This window comes from Neovison vison, chromosome 4, assembly GCF_020171115.1.
Source record: "Neovison vison isolate M4711 chromosome 4, ASM_NN_V1, whole genome shotgun sequence".
NCBI lineage: Eukaryota > Metazoa > Chordata > Mammalia > Carnivora > Mustelidae > Neogale > Neogale vison.
The window spans coordinates 214,017,107-214,036,459 of NC_058094.1; the positions used below are offsets into that span (position 1 = coordinate 214,017,107).

Consider the following 19,353-nt stretch of genomic DNA (forward strand, 5'->3'; position numbering starts at 1 on the left):
TGGTTATAATTGATGAGAGAGCACTTGACACTAACTGGCTCAATCAGCATTCCTTTCCCAGGTATTGAACATGGTAGGGAAAGTGATCCAGTTTTCCTATCATTGGATCATTTAATGAGTAAACTCTAGTGAGTGACAATGGTCATATTCTGGAAGGCAGAAAAAAACAAAAGGCAAAATGAGAGAACAATGAATCAGGTATATGGAGAAAAGCAGAGATGGAGAGAAAATGCTGCTTAGTTCTGGATACCTTTCCCATTCCCCATGGTTGTCCTCTGTATCTCCATAACATACTCCCATATAGTTTACGCCTATATGATTTGGTTGTTACAGTTTGGGGCCAGAGTTTCACTTAATATAACAGATAAGGGTGAACTCAGAAGGCTGAGAAGAAAGAAAACGAGGTCTTGCTTTGGAAGTGTGTGTGTTAACGGAGATCGCTGAATGATTTGAAGACCAGAAGCGGGAGGTGGCCCATAGTATGAGAGGGTAGCTCTGTGTGGAGACAGGATGAGGAAAGGTCTTCTAGAGCTCACTGTCCACCCCAGACATGTGACGAGCATTTTCTGATTCCTCACATTGTCTCATTTGATTCACACAGCAGGTCATCGGGGAGCTGGAATCAGCCCCATTTGCAGAGAAGGAATGCGAGCCTGAGAGAGGTTAAGCAGCCAGGAATGAATTGGACACGGCTGTGCCAGTTTCCAAATCTAGCTTAACCACTTAAGCCCCTAACCTCTACTGAAAGTGCTCACTGCAGGTTACATGACACACCCGTGGCACTTTGGAAACCCAGAGCTCTCCCCTCCCACAGATTCTGCGTGGGGTCTGGGTAGATTATGTTGCAAAAGCTCCACGGAGGATTCCCCTTTGCACGTAGGGATGAGATCCGCCACTTCTGCAGTCCTTCTAGGTGACCGAGTCCTAAGCCTGGCTATGCATCAGAATCGTTGGGGTGCTGGGAGTAATCTAGATCCCGGGCCCGACCTAGGTTTACAGTAACGGGACTTGGGGACTGGCACGTCCTGGAATCTGAACCATGAAACCTGTCAGTTCAGGCCGGCCTGGAACTTGAGGTTTCTCCCAGCCCCGCGGGCCTTCTCTCCTAGTCGGCCAGCCCAGGAGGTAATTCCGGGGCTTTCCGCCAGGGGGCGCGCGGGCGCCGCGCGCGGCTTTGGGCGAGGCTAGACGAGGCGAGGCTAGGAGCGGCGGGAGGCGCGGGCGGGGTGGGGCGTGACCCGGAAGCCCACGGCGGGTTCCACCCCCTCACTCGGGGAGAGGCAGGCTCGGACCGACCCACCGAGCTGCAGCCGCCCTTCGCGCCTCTCCTCGCCGACGCCATGCTGCAGTTCCTGGTCAGTGCAGTTGCCCTGGAGTGGCGGGGTCGGGGGGAGGGTGGGGGTTGGTTCGGGGCCCGGCCGGCCTGGGTCCGGGTTTTGGGGGGTCTGGGCGTGCGTCCGGGTCCGCTCGTCGCCTGTCCGGGGGGGGGGGCGCCTCGGGGTTTTGTGTGTGCCGGGCCCAAGCCCCTTTGCCAGTCCTTGTGGAGTCGTCCGAGCCCCTCAGGCGTGGAGGTGTCGGCGGGCATTTTCGCAGCCGCTGCTGTGCGGTTCCGGCGGGCACTGTGGGACGCCCGAGTTAAAGCTGTGGGGGCCGCAGATGACTTGGAGGCGCCCCTCCCATGCCCTCCCGCCCGCACACCCCATCCCGGCCTTGGAGCCCCGCCGGAAGGTTTTCTGGGAACGTGGGGGGGCCGGCCGCGGGCTCTAAGTTAGCGAGCCACCTCACGAGGCGGCAGCCCAGGGCCAGAGCTGGAGGCTCGCCGAGCGCTCGCCGGGCCTTTTCTAGCTTCCAGACTTTGGGGGTGGCTGGCGGCCGGCGTGAGTCAGACCCTGGGGTGCGCGGAAGTCCTGCAGGGGGCTCATTCTGGGGGGGAAAAGGGTTACTGTGAGTAAAGAAACTCGATCGCACGGCTGTTGATTGCGGGTAAAAGCGGCCTTTCTGGCGCAGCGCGTTTCCGGAGGCCGCCGAGCGTCGCCAGGCCAGAGCCGGCCTTGCCCGCGTCCGAAGCTTCGAACTCGATGCTTCCTCCCTCCGGTTCGCTGAGGAGGCGCGCGACCGTGCCCGGTTACCTCCCAGCTTATCTTCCACACGGAGTGCTCTGGGGAGGAGACGCTTTCCCCAGTGTTACGTTCTTTCTCGAAGAGAATTTTTTCTAAAGTTGCCTCCCTTGTCTTCTTTGAGGTGGTCATTGGTTTTTTTTAAATCCTCAGAGGGAAAGAGAGGTATCCTTGACTCACATCGCCCAAGTAAGACGGGGCTGCCTCTGGAAGTTTTCCCAGTGTCCTAACTAGGTGTTAGCTTAGGAGTCAGTAGGAATAATTACTGTCTTTTTGTTGGAGGAAACAGGTTAGAGACCGTGTCAGCCTCAGAGAGTGAGATGATAGCGTTGAGCCTAGTATAGCTGTAGCGCATTGACAGACTGGGAGGGCATTGATTATTATTATTTGTTTTGTAAATCTTTTTTTAAGATTTTATTTATTCGATAGAGAGTGGCAGAGGGACAGAGCATAAGCAGGGGGAGAGGGAGAAGCAGACTCCTCTGAGCAGGAAGCCCTTTGAGGGGCTGGTTACCAGGACCCTCTGACCATGACCTGAGCCACCCAGGCGCCCCTGATAATTACTTTGTAAGTGCTTTTGCGGAGTGAATTTACTTGGTTTTGGAATAAGCTTCTGCTGTGTGTAAATATGCGTGTACCTGATTTGAGAATTCAGAGTCCTCAGCATTGAAGGCGAAAGGCTGCAGCCATTCATTAAATTCCTAGCTCAGAAGTCGCTGGAACAGGGATGTTCTCGTGTCCTCTTGTTCCTCCATCTCCTCATCGCATCTGTTGGAAGAAGCAGGATAGTATGACTTCTCACCTTGGTTCCACCTCTGTCTAATGATTCACTAATTCTGTGAACTTGGGCAAGTCTTTCTCTTTTAGCCATTTGATTTATAAAACAGCGAGTTGAAGCAGGTGATTCCTGAGTTGTCCTCGAGCTTTTAGCCTGTGCCCAGCTGTCTTGTCCTAGTGCTTAAGAGGTCAGACGTCTGGGTTCCAAGCCCAGCTCCATTGTTGGCAAGCTGTGGGAACTCGGGGAGGTCCCTTGAATTCACTCTGCTTCAGTTTCCACAAATGAAAATGGGACCCTACCTCATGGTTTTGATGTGAGGAGTAAAAATGAGTTACTACATGAAGGTGCTTTAGAGAACTTAGAAAGGACTCAGGTAAAATTCAGTTTCTCTTTTATAAGATACCAGCTGACCTCTGATATGGTTTCTTCTCAAAATGGGGGTTCCTTTGCCCTCAGGAAAGTAGGCGATGGCGACGGGACAGGTTTTGAAAGGGGTGAAATTATTACAACTTAAGCCACAGTCATCTCGTGTTTTGAAACTGTCCAGGTTGCTTCCTATATTTGTCACTTCCTGGAACTCTATTCCAAACTACTGCAGCTGAATGGGCTGCTTATCTTCTCCTTCATTGTTCATTCCTCCGTGGATTAAAATATTTGCCCATCATCCCTGTCCCAGAAACCTGTTCCCGTGGTCCTGCTGCCCTTCGCTTTTACTACAGTGGCTTCTTTAAGGTTTCACTACAGGTTTTGTAAGGAAACTTGGGAAGCTTTTCAGGGCAGCCTGACAGGACAGGCACCACTGGGAGCTCAGTGTCCGCTGCCTGTCGGACTGTTACTGGCGTTGGCTGTTGCTGGTCACTTTCTGAGGTGGCATCTCTTGGTGCCCTTTATCACGACCTTCCTAATCCCTCCTCCTTGGTTTTTGGATCCTCCATCTCCATATTTTCTGACATTCTTTAACATTACAACACATATGGATTTATCTTCACAGAAGAACCCGTGAAGGTGACTGGCTTGGGTGCTAGCCTCTCCAAGGGTTGAGGGGATCAGTATCTTGGTGCAGCAGCTGGGAAGGGGCCCTATCTAATCTCGCCTGTTTGTGCTGGCTGCTTTTCCCTTCTTTTGGTTACTAGGTGTTCCTCAGGGCTCAGTCCTTGACTCTTCACTCTTTTCTTCAAACCCACCCTCAGGGAGTGTGTTTCTTGTCATGCTGCCACCTTCTCCTCTTTGCTGCTTCCAGAACTACCTTCCGTCCCATTTCTCTGAGTTCAAGTTGGCTGTCATCAGCTGTCTGCTGAACATCTCTCGTCATCCCCTCCATCTCAGATCCAGCACCTCTGGACCCATTACCTCCTCTGTTCCCCACCCTGCAATGCATGCCTCACACCTAACTTCTCTGTTCTCCCATCCTGGCTTTCTCAAATTTGAAATACTGACATAATCCTTGATTTATTTCTCTCCTTCATTCTCCATATCATTTAGCTGCTGTGCCTAGCACATATATTTCCCTGTGTATTCTTGAGCAAGTTACTTATCTGCTCTCTGCCTCAGTTTCCCCAACATAAACTGGGCAATAATAGTACCTGCTTATAAGGCTATGAAATTCATTCATGAAAAAGAGAATACTGCCTTGCACACAGCTCTCAGTAAATGTTAGCTATTGTTTTAAGGCATTGTGTCTTCTGTACTCACCTTATGAGAGTTCCATCTTTATGTTCCTGCTGCCAGGTTTGTAGAGTAGGTGTCTTTTACTCCACTGTTGCGCTAACTACACCAGCCTCGCTGGGGTAGGAATGTGGGTTTTGAGTTGGAAGAGTTGTTTTAGGTTCTCTACTTCTGCTAAGATGCTGACATGTCAGTTTCCACTACTAAGGGGGCATCCGGTTTATGTTTCATCACCTCCCATTGAAATAGGTGCTCTAGTTCCTCAGATGATCTGTATCATTTTTGGTCAGTGTCTCCCTAACTAGTTCTTGGTATTAAAGAGCAGTTCTTTTTTTTTTTTAAATAGTTTGCATTTTTAAAAGATTTTATTTATTTATTTGACAGAGAGAAATCACAAGTAGATGGAGAGGCAGGCAGAGAGAGGGAGAGGGAAGCAGGCTCCCTGCCGAGCAGAGAGCCCGATGCGGGACTCGATCCCAGGACCCTGAGATCATGACCTGAGCCGAAGGCAGTGGCTTAACCCACTGAGCCACCCAGGTGCCCCTTAAAGAGCAGTTCTAATCCACATAACATACATATTTGAAGAGCATCTTGGTACCTCTCTCAACCCCCCTGACCCCCATTAGTCTGTTCTTTAGACGAAACATTTCTGATTCTTCCATCTGTTCTTTATGGTTTCAGGTTTATTCCAGTTAGCCTTCTTTCCCCCGAATATTATAGTTTTTCGGTTCTCCCCCACTGTTCTTTTTGAAACATGGCACTCCCGCTTCAGTCTGATCAGCCATAGAAAAGTAAGGCTGTCTTCTCTAGTTCTGTGTTTCCTTTGTGCCTTTGGTGTTCTGTTCAGTCTTGCAGCTCCAGAGTAATCATCTAGTAGTAATTGTCTAATTCACATGCTCAGAAACTGTCAGTGGTCTTTATGTCCCTGCACATCAGGTAGTAACCACTTGCACTTGATTTTCAAGATTTGCTCATCTGACTCCATTTTCCCTTACTACTGCCCTTCAACATATCTCCTCTATTTTAGACTGACCAGGCTATCTTACCAACCTGGACCACCAGTGGACCTTCCTGCCTTCAGACCTTCCCATCTGGTTTTCCCTTTGTCCTCTGTTTTTTTTGCCTCCCCAACTACTCTCAACTCCCATGTTTTCTCAGGAGCTTTTCTTTTCATAAAGAAAGCTCTTGGATCACTTATGATCCACCTACCTGTTAATTTACGTCTTAAATGTCTTTCATCATTGTTTTATTGTCCTCTCAGTAATAGCCTTTTTTTTTTTTTAGTATTTCCAGGTGCTTTTTAGTTGTTGTGAGTGGCATCCTTTTTTTTTTTTTTTAAAGATTTTATTTATGTATTTGGCTTGTAGAGATCAAAAGTAGGCAGAGAGGGAGGCAGAGAGAAAGGAGGAAGCAGGCTCTTTGCTGAGCAGAGAGCCCGATGTGGGGCTCGATCCCAGGACCCTGGGATCATGACCTGAGCCGAAGGCAGAGTGTTTAACCCACTGAGCCACCCAGGTGTCCCGTGAGTGGCATCCTTTTTAAAATTACATTTTCAAATTTGTTGCTGATGTATAGAGATGCTAAGTTTGGTGTACTGATTTTTGTATCTAGCAGTCTTACCTATCTTTTAGCTCTCATAGTTTGTAGATTGACTTGGAAGTGAATGACTGACAGGGTGCCTGGCTGGCTCAGTGGGTAGAACATGCAACTCTTGATCTCTGGGTTGTGAATTTGAGCCTTACATTGGGCATAGAGCTTAGTTAAAATAGTTTTTTAATTAAAAAAAAAAAAAGTTGGGCACCTGGCTGGCTCAGAGGAGTGTGTGGCTGTTGATCTTGGGGGTCATGAGTTTGAGTTCCACATGGAGTGTAGAGATTAAATAAGTAAGACTTTTGGAGCACCTGGGTGGCTCAGGGGGTTAAAGCCTTTGCCTTCAGCTCAGGTCATGATCCCAAGGTCCTGGGATTGAGCCCCATATCGGGCTCTCTGCTCAGCAGGGAGCCTGCTTCCTCCTCTCTCTAACTGCCTCTCTGCCTACTTGTAATCTCTGTCAAATAAATAAATAAAATCTTTAAAAAAAAACAGTCTTTAAAAAAATAAGACTTTTATTTTATTTTTTAAAAAAGATTTTATTTATTTGACACACAGAGATCACAAGTAGGCAGAGCAGCAGGCAGAAACGGGGATGCAGGCTCCCTGCTGAGCAGCGAGCCCGATGCAGGGTTCGATCCCAGGACCAGAGGTCATGAGCCAAAGGTAGTCACTGAAGGCAGTTGCTTAACGACTGAGCCACCTAGGCACCCCTAGATTAAATAAGTAAGATTTTAAAAAATTTTTTAAAAAAGGAAGTAAATCAATGAATGCAATACTGTGAAGGCAGTCATATCTCTGGTGAAGGCAAAAATGACAGTTTTGTGTTCTTTTCCAATTCTTGTCTTTCTCGAGTTAGGACTTCCAATAGGGGAGTGGATATCCTAGTTTTTTCTAGGAAATGCTTCTCAGGTTTTTGTATGATGTTTGTGTTTCTGGTATTTCCTAACATTAAGGGAATTCTCTTCTGTTTCTTTCTTTCTTTTTTTTTTTTTTTAAGATTTTATTTATTTATTGGTCTCACAGAGAGACAGATCGAGCACACAAGCAGGGGGAGCGGCAGGCTTCTGCTAAGCAAGGAGTCCGATCAATGTAGGACTCGATCCTAGGACCCTGGGATTATGAACTGAGCCAAAGGCAGTCGGTTAACATACTGAGCCACCTAGGTGTCCCCTCTCTTCTGTTTCTATAAGAGTTTTTGTTGTGATTGACCATTGAATTTTATCATGCTATTTCCCCCTCTGATGATAAATGATATTTCTCCTTTAATATGTTCATACAGATTATGTTCAGTTTCTAACATGATGCCCTTGAACTATGCGGCCCATTCAGACCATCGTTTGGAGATGTGCTGCTGTGCTTTGTTCCTTGCGCCTCCACTTGTTTTAGTCTTATCTTTCTAGAATAGATCATAAATTCCAGGGGAAGAAGCAACATGGCTTATGCTTAGATTTCCTAAGCACATGGCACTTAGCTAATACTGTGTGATTGATTTAATTAGATATTCCTTCTTTACTTGATTACTACTCTTAGATATTCATAAGATACTTGAATATTTGAATCAGCTTCTTTGAGAACAGGCAGACTGGTTCTACCTGATTGACCTCTTTCCAAAGTGTTAGATCTATCTTTTTCATGAATGTCCCTATTTAATTTACTGACTCAATTGAAGAATTAACAGCCTCCTCCGTTCACTATCTAAGGAAAATTATTGAATATAAAACCAGCCTTATATTTTAAAAATGCACATCTCTGTGGTGGTAGTAGAAGAGATACAGGTTATATCCTCAGCAGGTTTTTGTTTTAATGTATAGAATATGGGTTTTATTATTACTTGAAGCAGATGTTAAACACAATTTCTTTGCAACAAGTCTGAAACGTTTAAAGACTAAAGATGAATTTTTTTCTTGCCTCCTTGGAATGAGCAGTTTTCAGGTAGTTTCTGTAGGTCTCTTGATTTAAATGGAGAAATAAAATTATCAATTTATTTTTTTACTAATGTTAGATAATGTATACTTCTGGTTTTCTTGTCAGTGTGTAGCTTTTCTCACCTGAGACCATACAACATTTTTAGGTATCCTGTTGAATGCTAGTTGTAGCTATATTTGCTAAATAAAATGAGATTACTTTTATTTTTTATTTTTAATGAGATTATTTTTAGATTTCTTAAGCCTTTGTCAGTGAATATGAGATGGTTCAGATTCTGTGTCATAACTTGGGTTTGGGTGTGTACTCATTGAAAATGTAATTTGATAAGTCTTTCAGAATTATTAGGTAGTATTCAGTTGGGGTTATTGCCAGGATCCATCCCTGGGTAAAAATTATAGCTTTATTTACTAAATGACAGAAGTAACTTTTTGATTGGGGAAGAGATTGAGCAGCAAATGATGAGAAGAGTCAGATTGCTCTGGAGTTAGCTTTCTTATTTTTAAGACTTGGTGCTTCTTTATGTTGATACAGTGTTGAGATTAACTTGCTTATGTGTCCTTACATAAAAAAGAGTTGATTTTTTGTGGTTTTCATACACAAAGCCAACTGTTTATCTCAGTGGTCCTCATTTTTTTTCAGTCCAACATTTTCATTCTTTTTAAACATTTGTCCAGTCTGGAAACCTTGAAGTTGTCTGTGATTTCCAGTTTTATCCCATATAGCTGATATTTTACCAAATATCAATGGTTTTTTAAAAAATATTTTTTAAAGATTTTATTCTTTTATTCACGAGAGACCTGAAGAGAGGCAGAGGGAGAAGCAGGCTCCTCAAGGAGCAGGGAGCCCGATGCGGGACTTGATGCCAGGAGTCTGCAATCAGGACCCAAGCTGAAGGCAGACGCTTAACCGACTGAGCCAAACAGGCGCCCCAAAATATTTTTAAGATACAGTATTTGTCATACAACTCACCCATTTGTAGTGTAGAATTCCCTGGTTTCTTACATATTCACAGAGTTGTGCAATCATCACCACTATAATTTTATATCCAATATTTCATTGGCTTCCAAAGAAACCCCATATCCATTAGCATTCGTTTTTCATTCTCCTCTTCCCCAGTTTTGGAGAACCACTAATTTATTGTGTGTCTTTATGGATTTACCTATTCTGGACATTTCCTTTAAGTGGAGTCATGTAACATGTGGTCTCTTCCGACTGCTTTTCAATCAGAACAGTGTTACCAAAGTTCATCCATGTTATAGCACGAATTAGTACTTTCATGGCTGAATAATATTAAATTGTATGGATATACCACATTTTATTAATCCATTCACCAGCTTATAGGCATTTGGGTTGTTTGCACCTTTTGGCTATTATGGATAATCTTGTGAACATTTGTGTACAAGTTTTTGTGTGGATGTATGTTTTAGTTCTCTTGAGTATACACCCTACAGTAAGATTGCTGCATCATATGGTAACTGTACGCTTAACTTTGAGAGATTGCCAGACCACTTTCCAGAGTGTCTCTATGATTTTATATTCCCATCAGCAGTGGATGAAGGTTCCATTTTCTCCACTTCCTTTTCAACACTTTTTGACTGAAGTCATCCCTAGTGGGTGTAATATGGCACCTCATTGTGGTTTTGATTTGCATTTCCTTAATAACTAGTGATATTGAGCATCTTTTCATGTGCCCATGGGCCATGTATATCTTACTTGGAGAACTGTCTGGGGCGCCTGGGTGGCTCAGTTGGTTGGGCAACTGCCTTCAGCCGAGGTCATGATCTTGAGGTCCTAGGATTGAGTCCCACTTTGGGCTCCCTAATCAGCAGGGAGCCTGCTTCTCCCTCTCTGGTTCCCTTGTTTGTGCTCTCTATCAAATAAATAAAAATAAAATCTTAAAAAAAAAGAAATGTCTATCAGATCCTTTGCTCGGGGTGCCTGGGTGGTTTAGTCAATTGAGTGTCTGCCTTTGGCTTGGGTCATGATCTCAGGGTCCTGGGATCAGGCCCTGCATCTGGCTCTCTGCTCAGTGGTGAATCTGCTTCCCCGTCTCCCTCCCACTCTGTGATCTCTCTGGTTTTTCTCTCTAAGATAAATAAATAAAATCTTAAAAAAAAAAAAATCCTTTGCTCAGTTTTAAATTGGGTTGTCATTTTATTGTTAGGTCATAAGGATTCTTATATTCTGGATACAAGTCCTTTATCAATATGTGATTTGAAAATATTTAATTCTATTCCATTGGGTTGTTTTTTCATTTTCTGGATGGTATTCTTTGAAACATAAATATTTTTAATTTTGATGAAGTCCAATGTGTCTTTTTTTGGTCACTTGTGCTTTTGATGCCATATTTAAGAAACTGTTCCCTAATGCAAAGTCATGAGATTTACTACTTTGTGCTCTTACAAGAGATTTATAGTTCTAGCTTTTACATTTAGGTCTTTTTTTTTTTTTTAAGATTTTATTTATTTATTTGACAGAGATCATAAGTAGGCAGAGAGGTAGGCAGAGAGAGGAAGAAGCAGGCTCCCTGCTGAGCGGAGAGTCTGATGATGCGGGGCTCAATCCCAGGACCCTGGGATTATGACCTGAGCCAGAGGCAGAGGCTTTAACCCACTGAGCCACCCAGGAGCCTCTACATTTAGGTCTTTTTTTTTTTTTTTTTAAAGATTTTATTTATTTATTTGACAGAGAGAGATCACAAGCAGACAGAGAGGCAGACAGAGAGAGAGGTAGAGGGAAGCAGGCTCCCTGCTGAGCAAAGAGCCCGATGCGGGACTCGATCCCAGGACCCTGAGATCATGACCTGAGCCGAAGGCAGTGGCTTAACCCACTGAGCCACCCAGGCGCCCCTACATTTAGGTCTTGATCCATTTGGAGTTAGTTTTTGTTTATGATGTGAGATAGGGGTTCATATTCACTCTTTGGCTTGTGGATATCCAGTTGTCCTAGCATCATTTCTTGAAAAGACTATTCTTTTTCCATTGAATGTATCAGCACCCTTGTTAAAAATCACTTGACCAGGGGTACCTGGATGGCTCAGTTGGCCTGTTGACCCACCCAGGTCATGATCTCCAGGTGATGAGATTGAGCCCCATGTCCACCTCTGAGCTTGGTGGGGAGTCTGCTTGGGATCCTCTCTCCCTTTGCCCTTCCCTTTTCTTCCCTTATACACTCTCTCTTTTAAAGATTTAATAACTCTCTAAATCTTTTAAAGATTTAAATAAATCTTTAAAAAAAAAAAAATCACTTGACCATGAATGTTAAGGTTGGTTCCTGGACTCTCCATTCTATATCATTGGTCATCACTGATTTTTATTTTAATTGTTATTTTATTTTTTAAATTTATTTTTATTCCAGTATAGTTGACACACAGTGTTATATTAGTTTCAGGTGTACAATATAGTGATTCAGCAATTCTGTATATTACTCCGTGCTCACCTATTTCACCCATTTCCCCACCCATCTCCTTTCTGGTAACCATCAGTTCTCTATAGTTAAGAGCCTGTTTTGGGGATTATCACTGACTTAAGAAGAAAAGCAATTTAGTGATGATGTTTGCTCTCTGTCCCCTATGCTGCCACACTAATCTGGGCCTTCCCGATCTGTACTTACTAACTGTTCAGCCTTTTTTGAGTACAGTTGCTAGGTGAATTCTTCCAAAGCAGTGCTTTCATCGTGTTGTTGCTGGTAAAGAGTAGCCATTGGCTTGATATCAAGGTTACATGGGAACTAAACTACTTTGCCTGTTTTGAGGTCCCTGAGCCAGCCCTACCCAGGGCTCCATACTTGTTTCTCTCCATTTCTAAATTCAAGTCCTCTCCTAATCAGTCCTATTTCTTTTAGTCATCACCTCCTCATTCATACCTTATGCCTTGATTCTCCACGTTCAGTTCCCTTCTCAGTTTAAATTTTTTTATACTTACTCAGCATAGTTAGAGGCTTTAATAAATTTAGGTACATTGATCTCTTTCAGATATGGTTTCTTAGAAGAATCACTTCTGTTTCATTCATGTGACTTAATGCATGACCCATTTCTGGTTCTTCCTGCATCTGTTATATTCAGGGTCCTGTACTGGCTGCTGCCTCCTATAACTATTTTATGTATCTATAGCTTTTTTTCCTATACATTCCTGTACACTGAAATATGTAGGTACTGTTTTAGAATCCCTTCACAGGGCTGAATATGAATTTATTTTTAGTATATAAGGGTCTTCAGTCTTCTAATCAAAACCTTTGGGGGCCAGATGTATTTGAGAGATTTTTTAAAAGATTTTAGGGCACCTGGGTGGCTCAGTGTGTTAAGCCGCTGCCTTCGTTCGGCTCAGGTCATGATCTCAGGGTCCTGGGATCGAGTCCCGCATCGGGCTCTCTGCTCAGCGGGGAGCCTGCTTCCTCTCCTCTCTCTCTCTCCGCCTGCCTCTCTGCCTACTTGTGATTTCTCTCTGTCAAATAAATAAATAAAAAATCTTAAAAAAAAAAAAAGATGCTTTTTCTGTAGCAAAAAGTGAATATTCACACTGAAATGTGATAGACTATAAATAGTATCATACAGGTTCTGGTCAGGTGTGATTTTGCTGCCAGTTGGATTACAGTGAAACAGTTTGAATAGAGTTTTGCCTTTCAGAAGTGTGGATAACGGATTGAAGAGCCTCACCGATTTTACCTGTACGGTACCTGTATGGTGTAAATGTAGAGCTGGAAAATTCTGTCTCCTACGTACGCTGCCCTGACCCAGTCTAGACTTGCCTCCTGTGTCTCTTAGCTGCAGCCTCTTCCCTCCATCCATCTGTTCTCAACCACTTTGCTCAGGTCACTCCTGTGTCCCTACACTTGTGATGTCTTACCATTTATTGCCTGCAGTGTGCGTGTGAGAAGTAGCCACATATTCCTAAAGTCTCAAAATGATTGTAGAAGGAATGCGATAGTCATTCATTTAGTCAGTGACTGCTGGGGAAGTCATTGCCTTTTCTCTATACTGCCTTCCCTGCAGGGCCTACTGTGGGGGGGGTGGTCAGTGAGTGGGAGGGGGCACCGTGGAGGATTACAGCTGTCTGGATGGACGCCTGATGAGGCGTCCAGGTCTTGGCCTGGAAGAAGTTAAGCAATCTGGGCCTGCAGGGACGTTGCAAACTCATTCAAGGCCTTCTATAATCTGGCTTCAGTCTAACTTGTCAGACTAATGAGTCACCATTCCTCAGATTTATGTTTTATGTTTTTTATTAGATTAAGATGTTTTCTCTGGTAAACTTGCCTGGTGAGCATCCCATGGATAACATATAAATGGTTTTCTGGCTTTATGCATTTCCCTCAACATTTCACTTAATACGTGACATTTCTCTTATGTTGTGTATTTAATTTTACAATATCTCAGTGGTAGATCTGGCAGTGTTCTGAAACTGGAATTGGATACCACTTGTCTAGAGGCCCATAGTTTTTGTTTTGTTTGTGTTTTAAAATAACTTCTATTTTCTCATGTGCTGGTGGAATTGCCAAAGTGAAGCCACATTAGATACGCCATATTTTTATGTTGAGACACATGTGGTTAAGAACCAGGAATCCTAGAATGTTGGAGCTGGAAGGAACATTGTTTTTGTTGTTGTTGTTTGTTTGTTTTTAAAGATTTTACTTATTTATGAAAAGAGATCACAAGTAGGCGGAGAGGCAGGCGAGGGGTGGGGTGGGGAAGCCGGCTCCCTGCCTAGCAGAGAGCCCAATGTGGGGCTTGATCCCAGGACCCTGAGATCATGACCTGAGCTGAAGGCAGAGGCTTAACCCACTGAGCCACCCAGGTGCCCCAAGAACACTGTTAGTATAATGTTTTATAGAACAGGAAACTCAAATCAGCTACAGCTACCCAGCTAGATAGTGAGTAGTAGAACCAGAACTCTGTTTTTCTTGAGAATTTACACCTTTCTGTTTTTTCTGCTTTGTGTTAGAGCTAAAATTCTCAGTTGATCACCGCCCCCCCCGACTCCCCACAGTTCTTACAAGTAAATTTAATACTCTTTCGGATTTGGAAAACTGTCTACCTGGTTTCAACCCACAGGAGTAAAAAAATCATTTTGCTTCTTGGTGCCACCTTGGTAAAACTATTATTTGAGAGAATGTGCCTAATTAATCAAATTATTAGAAAATGGACTCTGATTAGAGAATGGATAGCTGCTTTTATGTTCCTAACATCAACTAACAACCAATTTACAAGACCAGTGCTCTAACCCCTGAGCTATGGAGCCAACTAACAACCAATTTAAATTGTGCTTTTGGTATTTAAAGCTCATGAAGGCTTTCCCTATATGTTTCCCTATATGTATCTCTGACTTGAAGAGAAGGTTCGACCACATTAGGTAGAACTGACAGTGTTAAGTGCCACGTTTTTCGTTAAGCTCTGCTACTTATTGAATAGGAGAAATACTGATTAGAGAAAATGATTAAAAAAAAAAAAGATGCCAGTTTGAATTTATGTAATTAGAAATTAGGCGTCCTGTTGGAGATTCTTAATTATTGGAGGAAAAAACCCCAGGGAGTTACGGATCATTAGAACTCAAAGTTTAATGAGCTTTGGTTTGTTTGTGGTAAATTGAGTGCTTTAAATTTTCATGAAACAGTTTTTAAAAGTTCAGGGAAATAGTCGCCCAATGGCATAAGCATTTATAGTTCTCTGAAAATCATGCCTTTCTCTCCTCACTGAGTAAGAGCTGGTTAGGGAATCTTTGTCCCCCACAGGTCTTAAGTGTTCTGCCCATCAGGTTACACCCACGGCAGAGTGCTAAGCCATATGCTGTCTCAGTTGTATGTCAGGGTTTCCCATGCTTTTCTGTCATGATACATTTTCATTTTTGAATGAGAATCTAATTTAGGTCTGTGTTCCTTTGTTATGAATAACCCTGAAAAAGTCACTTCACTACCCTAGGCCTCAGATATGAAGAGAGTAACTGTGAAAATGTCTCCATTGTCCAAGATAATAGAGCTTAGCTGAGTATTTTTTTTAAATCGGATATTTTTTATTTGATGTAGTAAGTAACAATACTTATAACCAAAAAAGAAAGAGAAAACAAATTACTTTTAACAACAAAATCATCAGTGTGGCTTGGGTTTCTGGAGCTGACAGTTAAGTATTTATGGAGGTTGTGAGGGGACAGGGAGAATCTAGGGTAGATTTGTTTAGTGCTGCCATTTATTCTCACTTTTGTATGCTCTTTAACCTTTAGGGAGAGTATTCCTATATTTATTTTACAAAAGAATACTGAATCTCATACTGTCTAGCCCTAGACTGGAAACTGGGGTCTTTTTTTTTTTAAGATTTTATCCATTTAGGGCGCTTGGGTGGCTCAGTGGGTTAAAGCCTCTGCTTTCAGCTCAGGTCATGATCCCAGGGTCCTGGGATCGAGCCCCACATCGGGCTCTCTGCTCAGCGGGGAGCCTGCTTCCTCCTCTCTCTCTGCCTGCCTCTCTGCCTACTTCTGATCTGTCAAATAAACAAATAAAATCTTAAAAAAAAAAGATTTTATCCACTTATTGGCAGAGAGATGCAGCGAGAGAGGGAACACAAGCAGGGGCAGTGGGAGAGGGAGAAGCAGGCATCCCACTGAGCAGGGATGCGGAGCTTGATCCTCAGACCCTGCGAGCATGAGTTGAGCTGAAGGCAGATGCTAAACGACTGAGCCACCTAGGCGCCCCTGGAAACTGGGGTCTTGAACTGTCCGTAGCTACTTCAAGACTACTGTCTGTATAGTTTGGCTTGGTATCAGATGGCACAGAACTTGGGATCCAGTATAACTCTTCCTGTTCTATTCTTTCAGCTTGGATTTACTCTTGGCAACGTGGTTGGAATGTATCTGGCTCAGAACTATGACGTAAGTGACCGTATCCATGTCCTCCCCGATTCCATGTCACAAATTTATATTGACTTGTCTTTGTTAGAGTCAGATATACTCTCCATTGTAAATGAAGCCTATAGATTGAGGAAAATGTCCTGAACTTTGTAGAAAGATTTTCCGTTGTTAGAAAAATACACCTCACAGAAGCATCTGTCCTCCATATCACCACAAGAGGGCAAAATTCCATCAGTTTAAGATGTTCTTGTGATCCTGAGCTGTGTTTGTTAGCCCAGAGCAATTAATGACCAAGTTAGAGTCTTCTTACAGTTCTATGGAGAATTATGTGATAAATGGGAATTTAAAGACTAATTGGATAATCTTTTTAGCTCCTGCTGCATGGTAATAATGGTAATAATGACTGAGAATTTTAGTGGCAGATCTTTACAATGCAGCTCAGTTAAGGAGGTCAGAGTTTTGTGAAGTGGAGAGTTATATTAGCTTCATTTTATAGACAGGAAGTTGAAAAACAGGTGACAAAACTGCCCATGAGTGGGGATTCTGGAAAGGTTGTTGTAAAGAGAGGGAAAGGAAGGAAGAGGCGGGAAGAGGGAAGGAAGGGAAACATGATAATAACTTGAGATTTTTTTGTTGTGAAGATTTTAATGTGACAAAAGAAATTCTTTATCAACCTTCACTTGAGTTATATGGTTTTCTAGGAAGGAGCTTTATTTATATGTACGGCTTCTACTTGGTACTGGATTGAGATGCTAAGTGAGTATATAAAGTAGAAGTAGAAAAGTAGAAGTCAGAATATAGCTTCCAGGGAGGGAGCATACATTACTTAACAACTCCTGAGATCCTCCTTATGCAGTTAGGAGGCCAAGAAATTCTATTTAGCCGGTCACTTTCCGAAGAAAATAAAGACTTGTACAACAACCCTTTATTGTTGGACGAAGAAAAGTAAAAGACTATTGATTAGGTAGATGCAAAATTACAATAACCTTTTTTCTTTTTAAAGATACCAAACCTGGCTAAAAAACTAGAAGAAATAAAAAAGGACTTGGATGCCAAGAAGAAACCCCCTAGCTCATGAGGCGGACTCCAGCACTGCCTTCTGGATATACCGATTCTGCTGTTCTTGAGGGCCTCCTTACCATCTGAACCAAAAGTTTTTGTTTGAAATTCCAGCCTCAACAATTTTCCTGTTAGATCCTGCATTGCCTGAGAGCACAGATGGGGCCACAGGTTAAGAACCACCCTTTTCCAGCTTCCTCACCTCGTCCCTTCCTCCTTCCAGCCCCTTGAGACGGCCTAAGACTGGAATTATGGTGCTAGATTAGTAAATGTGACCTTTAATTACTAGTCTCTCCTTTATTCTTTGGAATTTCTACTCTTTTCTAAAGAAAAATGGATGAGTTTTGTATAGCTGGTCAGACATAAATAATGCTGATTTCACAGTTTAGCAATTATAATGGGTGTTTAAACATTTGGTACTAAATTATGTTGTTTTAAGGTCATTAAAATTAAAGCCAAGAAGCCAGTCACTCCTGAATTTTCCACTTATTTTATGCTGTTGTCAGGCAGCTCCATAATTGCTAATTTAATCAGTAAATCAATTTATTACTCATTAACTAAGAAACTATACTCTGAGAACTCTGTCAGGAACTAGGGAGTTTAAAAATATGTAAAATAGTGGCCTTTAACCTCCGTAGAATTCATAGTCTAGTATGCATGTTTTCCTTAATTGTGTCTTTGATTTGGCTCTTTTCCCTCAAAAGAATCCTACTTACCTTAGGGGTTTACAGGTGCATTTGACGTTACATGACAGATAAATGACAAGTTGTAAAGGAAATTTTATGCCTCTTCACATTAAAAATGTATTTACAGTATATCTTTATAGTGATTCTCATAAGAAACTTGGGAGAGTTTTTTTGTTTGTTTCCTGCGATCAGAAATCACCATTGTATGTTGACCCATAGGTAGGGACATCTCTTAAGTCCCTCATTCAGCAGGAAGAAGCTAGTGAAAATGAGACCTTCACCCAGTTGCCAAAGATTTGTTATTGTCAGTCTGTCAGGGTAGAACACAGAGGCCCTTTTTTTTTTTTTAAAGATTTTATTTATTTATTTGACAGAGAGAGATCACAAGCAGGCAGAGAGGCAGGCAGAGAGAGAGAGGAGGAAGCAGGTTCCCTGCTGAGCAGAGAGCCCAATGCGGGCCTCGATCCCAGGACCCTGAGATCATGACCTGAGCCGAAGGCAGCGGCTTAACCCACTGAGCCACCCAGGTGCCCCAGAGGCCACTTTTAGGCCATGGGCTTGAGCAATAGAAACCTGAGCAAGGCAAAGGGGCCCACAGTGACCACTGAGCTGATGCAAACAGGCTCATTAAGCCATAGGCCTTAACCGGCCAATGGGCTACTTAAAACCAGTCACGGTCCCTACGATTGCCATAAAGGGAGAATTCCATAGTCCCTTACTTTGCCCCGTGACTAGCCCCTCACCACCACCTCTTGGTAGATAGTGTCTCCTTTGCTGTCCTGCCCGTTGCTCCCTTGCAATATATTCAGTAAACTTCTATTGCTTTGAAAAGAACGAACGAAAGAAAGAAAATCACCATTGTAATCTGTCAAATATATAATTAGTCCATTTTTTAAAATTAAATGTTTGTATACATCACTTTTCCCGTGGGTGAGGATACAGAAGTGATTCAGAACAAAGGGCCTGTCATACTCCTGACCTTCAGTTCCTAGTTCTTCCTGGAGGCAAGCACTGTCAGTAGTTTCCTGTATACTTTGAGAAGGATTATGTGCCTAAACAAATACATGCATGTAAGGGGGTTTTTACACAAATCTGAAATTGCACTGAGTTCACCCCTTGCCCTTTTTTCCCTCCTCCTTAATGGAGATCATTCCATATCAGTATGTAAGGGCCAAGAAACCTCTTTCCCTTTTTTGGCTACATGAGATTCTATTGAATGGATATACCATAACTTATTTAATCTGTTACTGATGAATGTTAGATTTCCTGTCTTCTGCTGTTACAGTGATAATGTTTAACCTAAAGTTAAACATATCTGTGCAGGGTATAGCTGTAAGCTAAACCCTAGAAATGTAATCTGCACAAACTGTAGATGAAGTCCCATTTGATTGTGTTTTGTTTTAGGGACTTGTCGGGAAGCTCACTGATAATGCCATTTCTGAAGACATTTTAGCAGATATCAGTAAACTGGAAGAGTAATTTAGAGACACATTATTTCAGACAGTGATGACATTAGTACTGTGTGATTCTAAAACAGAGGGGTTTTGCTGCTCTTTGAAAACAGGGTTCTCATACATGGGTGTAGGTTTTATCTCTGGCAGCTTATCCTGGTGTGTGATACAGATTAGCAGCATGTTATGGTTTGGCTTCACCCTAGAAGGGAGAGCATGGGCAAGGCGCTCGTTTTTCTGACACTG

General features: G+C 42.9%; 1 protein-coding gene across 1 annotated transcript; it reads left to right on the forward strand.

Annotated features, from left to right (window-relative positions):
- The first annotated feature begins 189 nt into the window (after window positions 1–189).
- STMP1 (short transmembrane mitochondrial protein 1) lies at window positions 190–17,785 on the forward strand. The gene is made up of 4 exons (XM_044247031.1): window positions 190–198; window positions 1,110–1,355; window positions 15,879–15,932; window positions 16,915–17,785. Exons 1-4 carry the CDS (start codon window positions 190–192, stop codon window positions 16,987–16,989), a joined length of 384 nt encoding a protein of 127 aa, XP_044102966.1. The 3' UTR covers window positions 16,990–17,785.
- Window positions 17,786–19,353: the final 1,568 nt, after the last annotated feature.

Bases quoted from the DNA above. Each gene is read 5' to 3' on its own strand.
- STMP1 (XM_044247031.1), top strand. The intron at 1,356-15,878 runs GTCAGTGCAGTT...CTATTCTTTCAG, and splicing joins ACGCCATGCTGCAGTTCCTG to CTTGGATTTACTCTTGGCAA. The intron at 15,933-16,914 runs GTAAGTGACCGT...TTCTTTTTAAAG, and splicing joins ATCTGGCTCAGAACTATGAC to ATACCAAACCTGGCTAAAAA.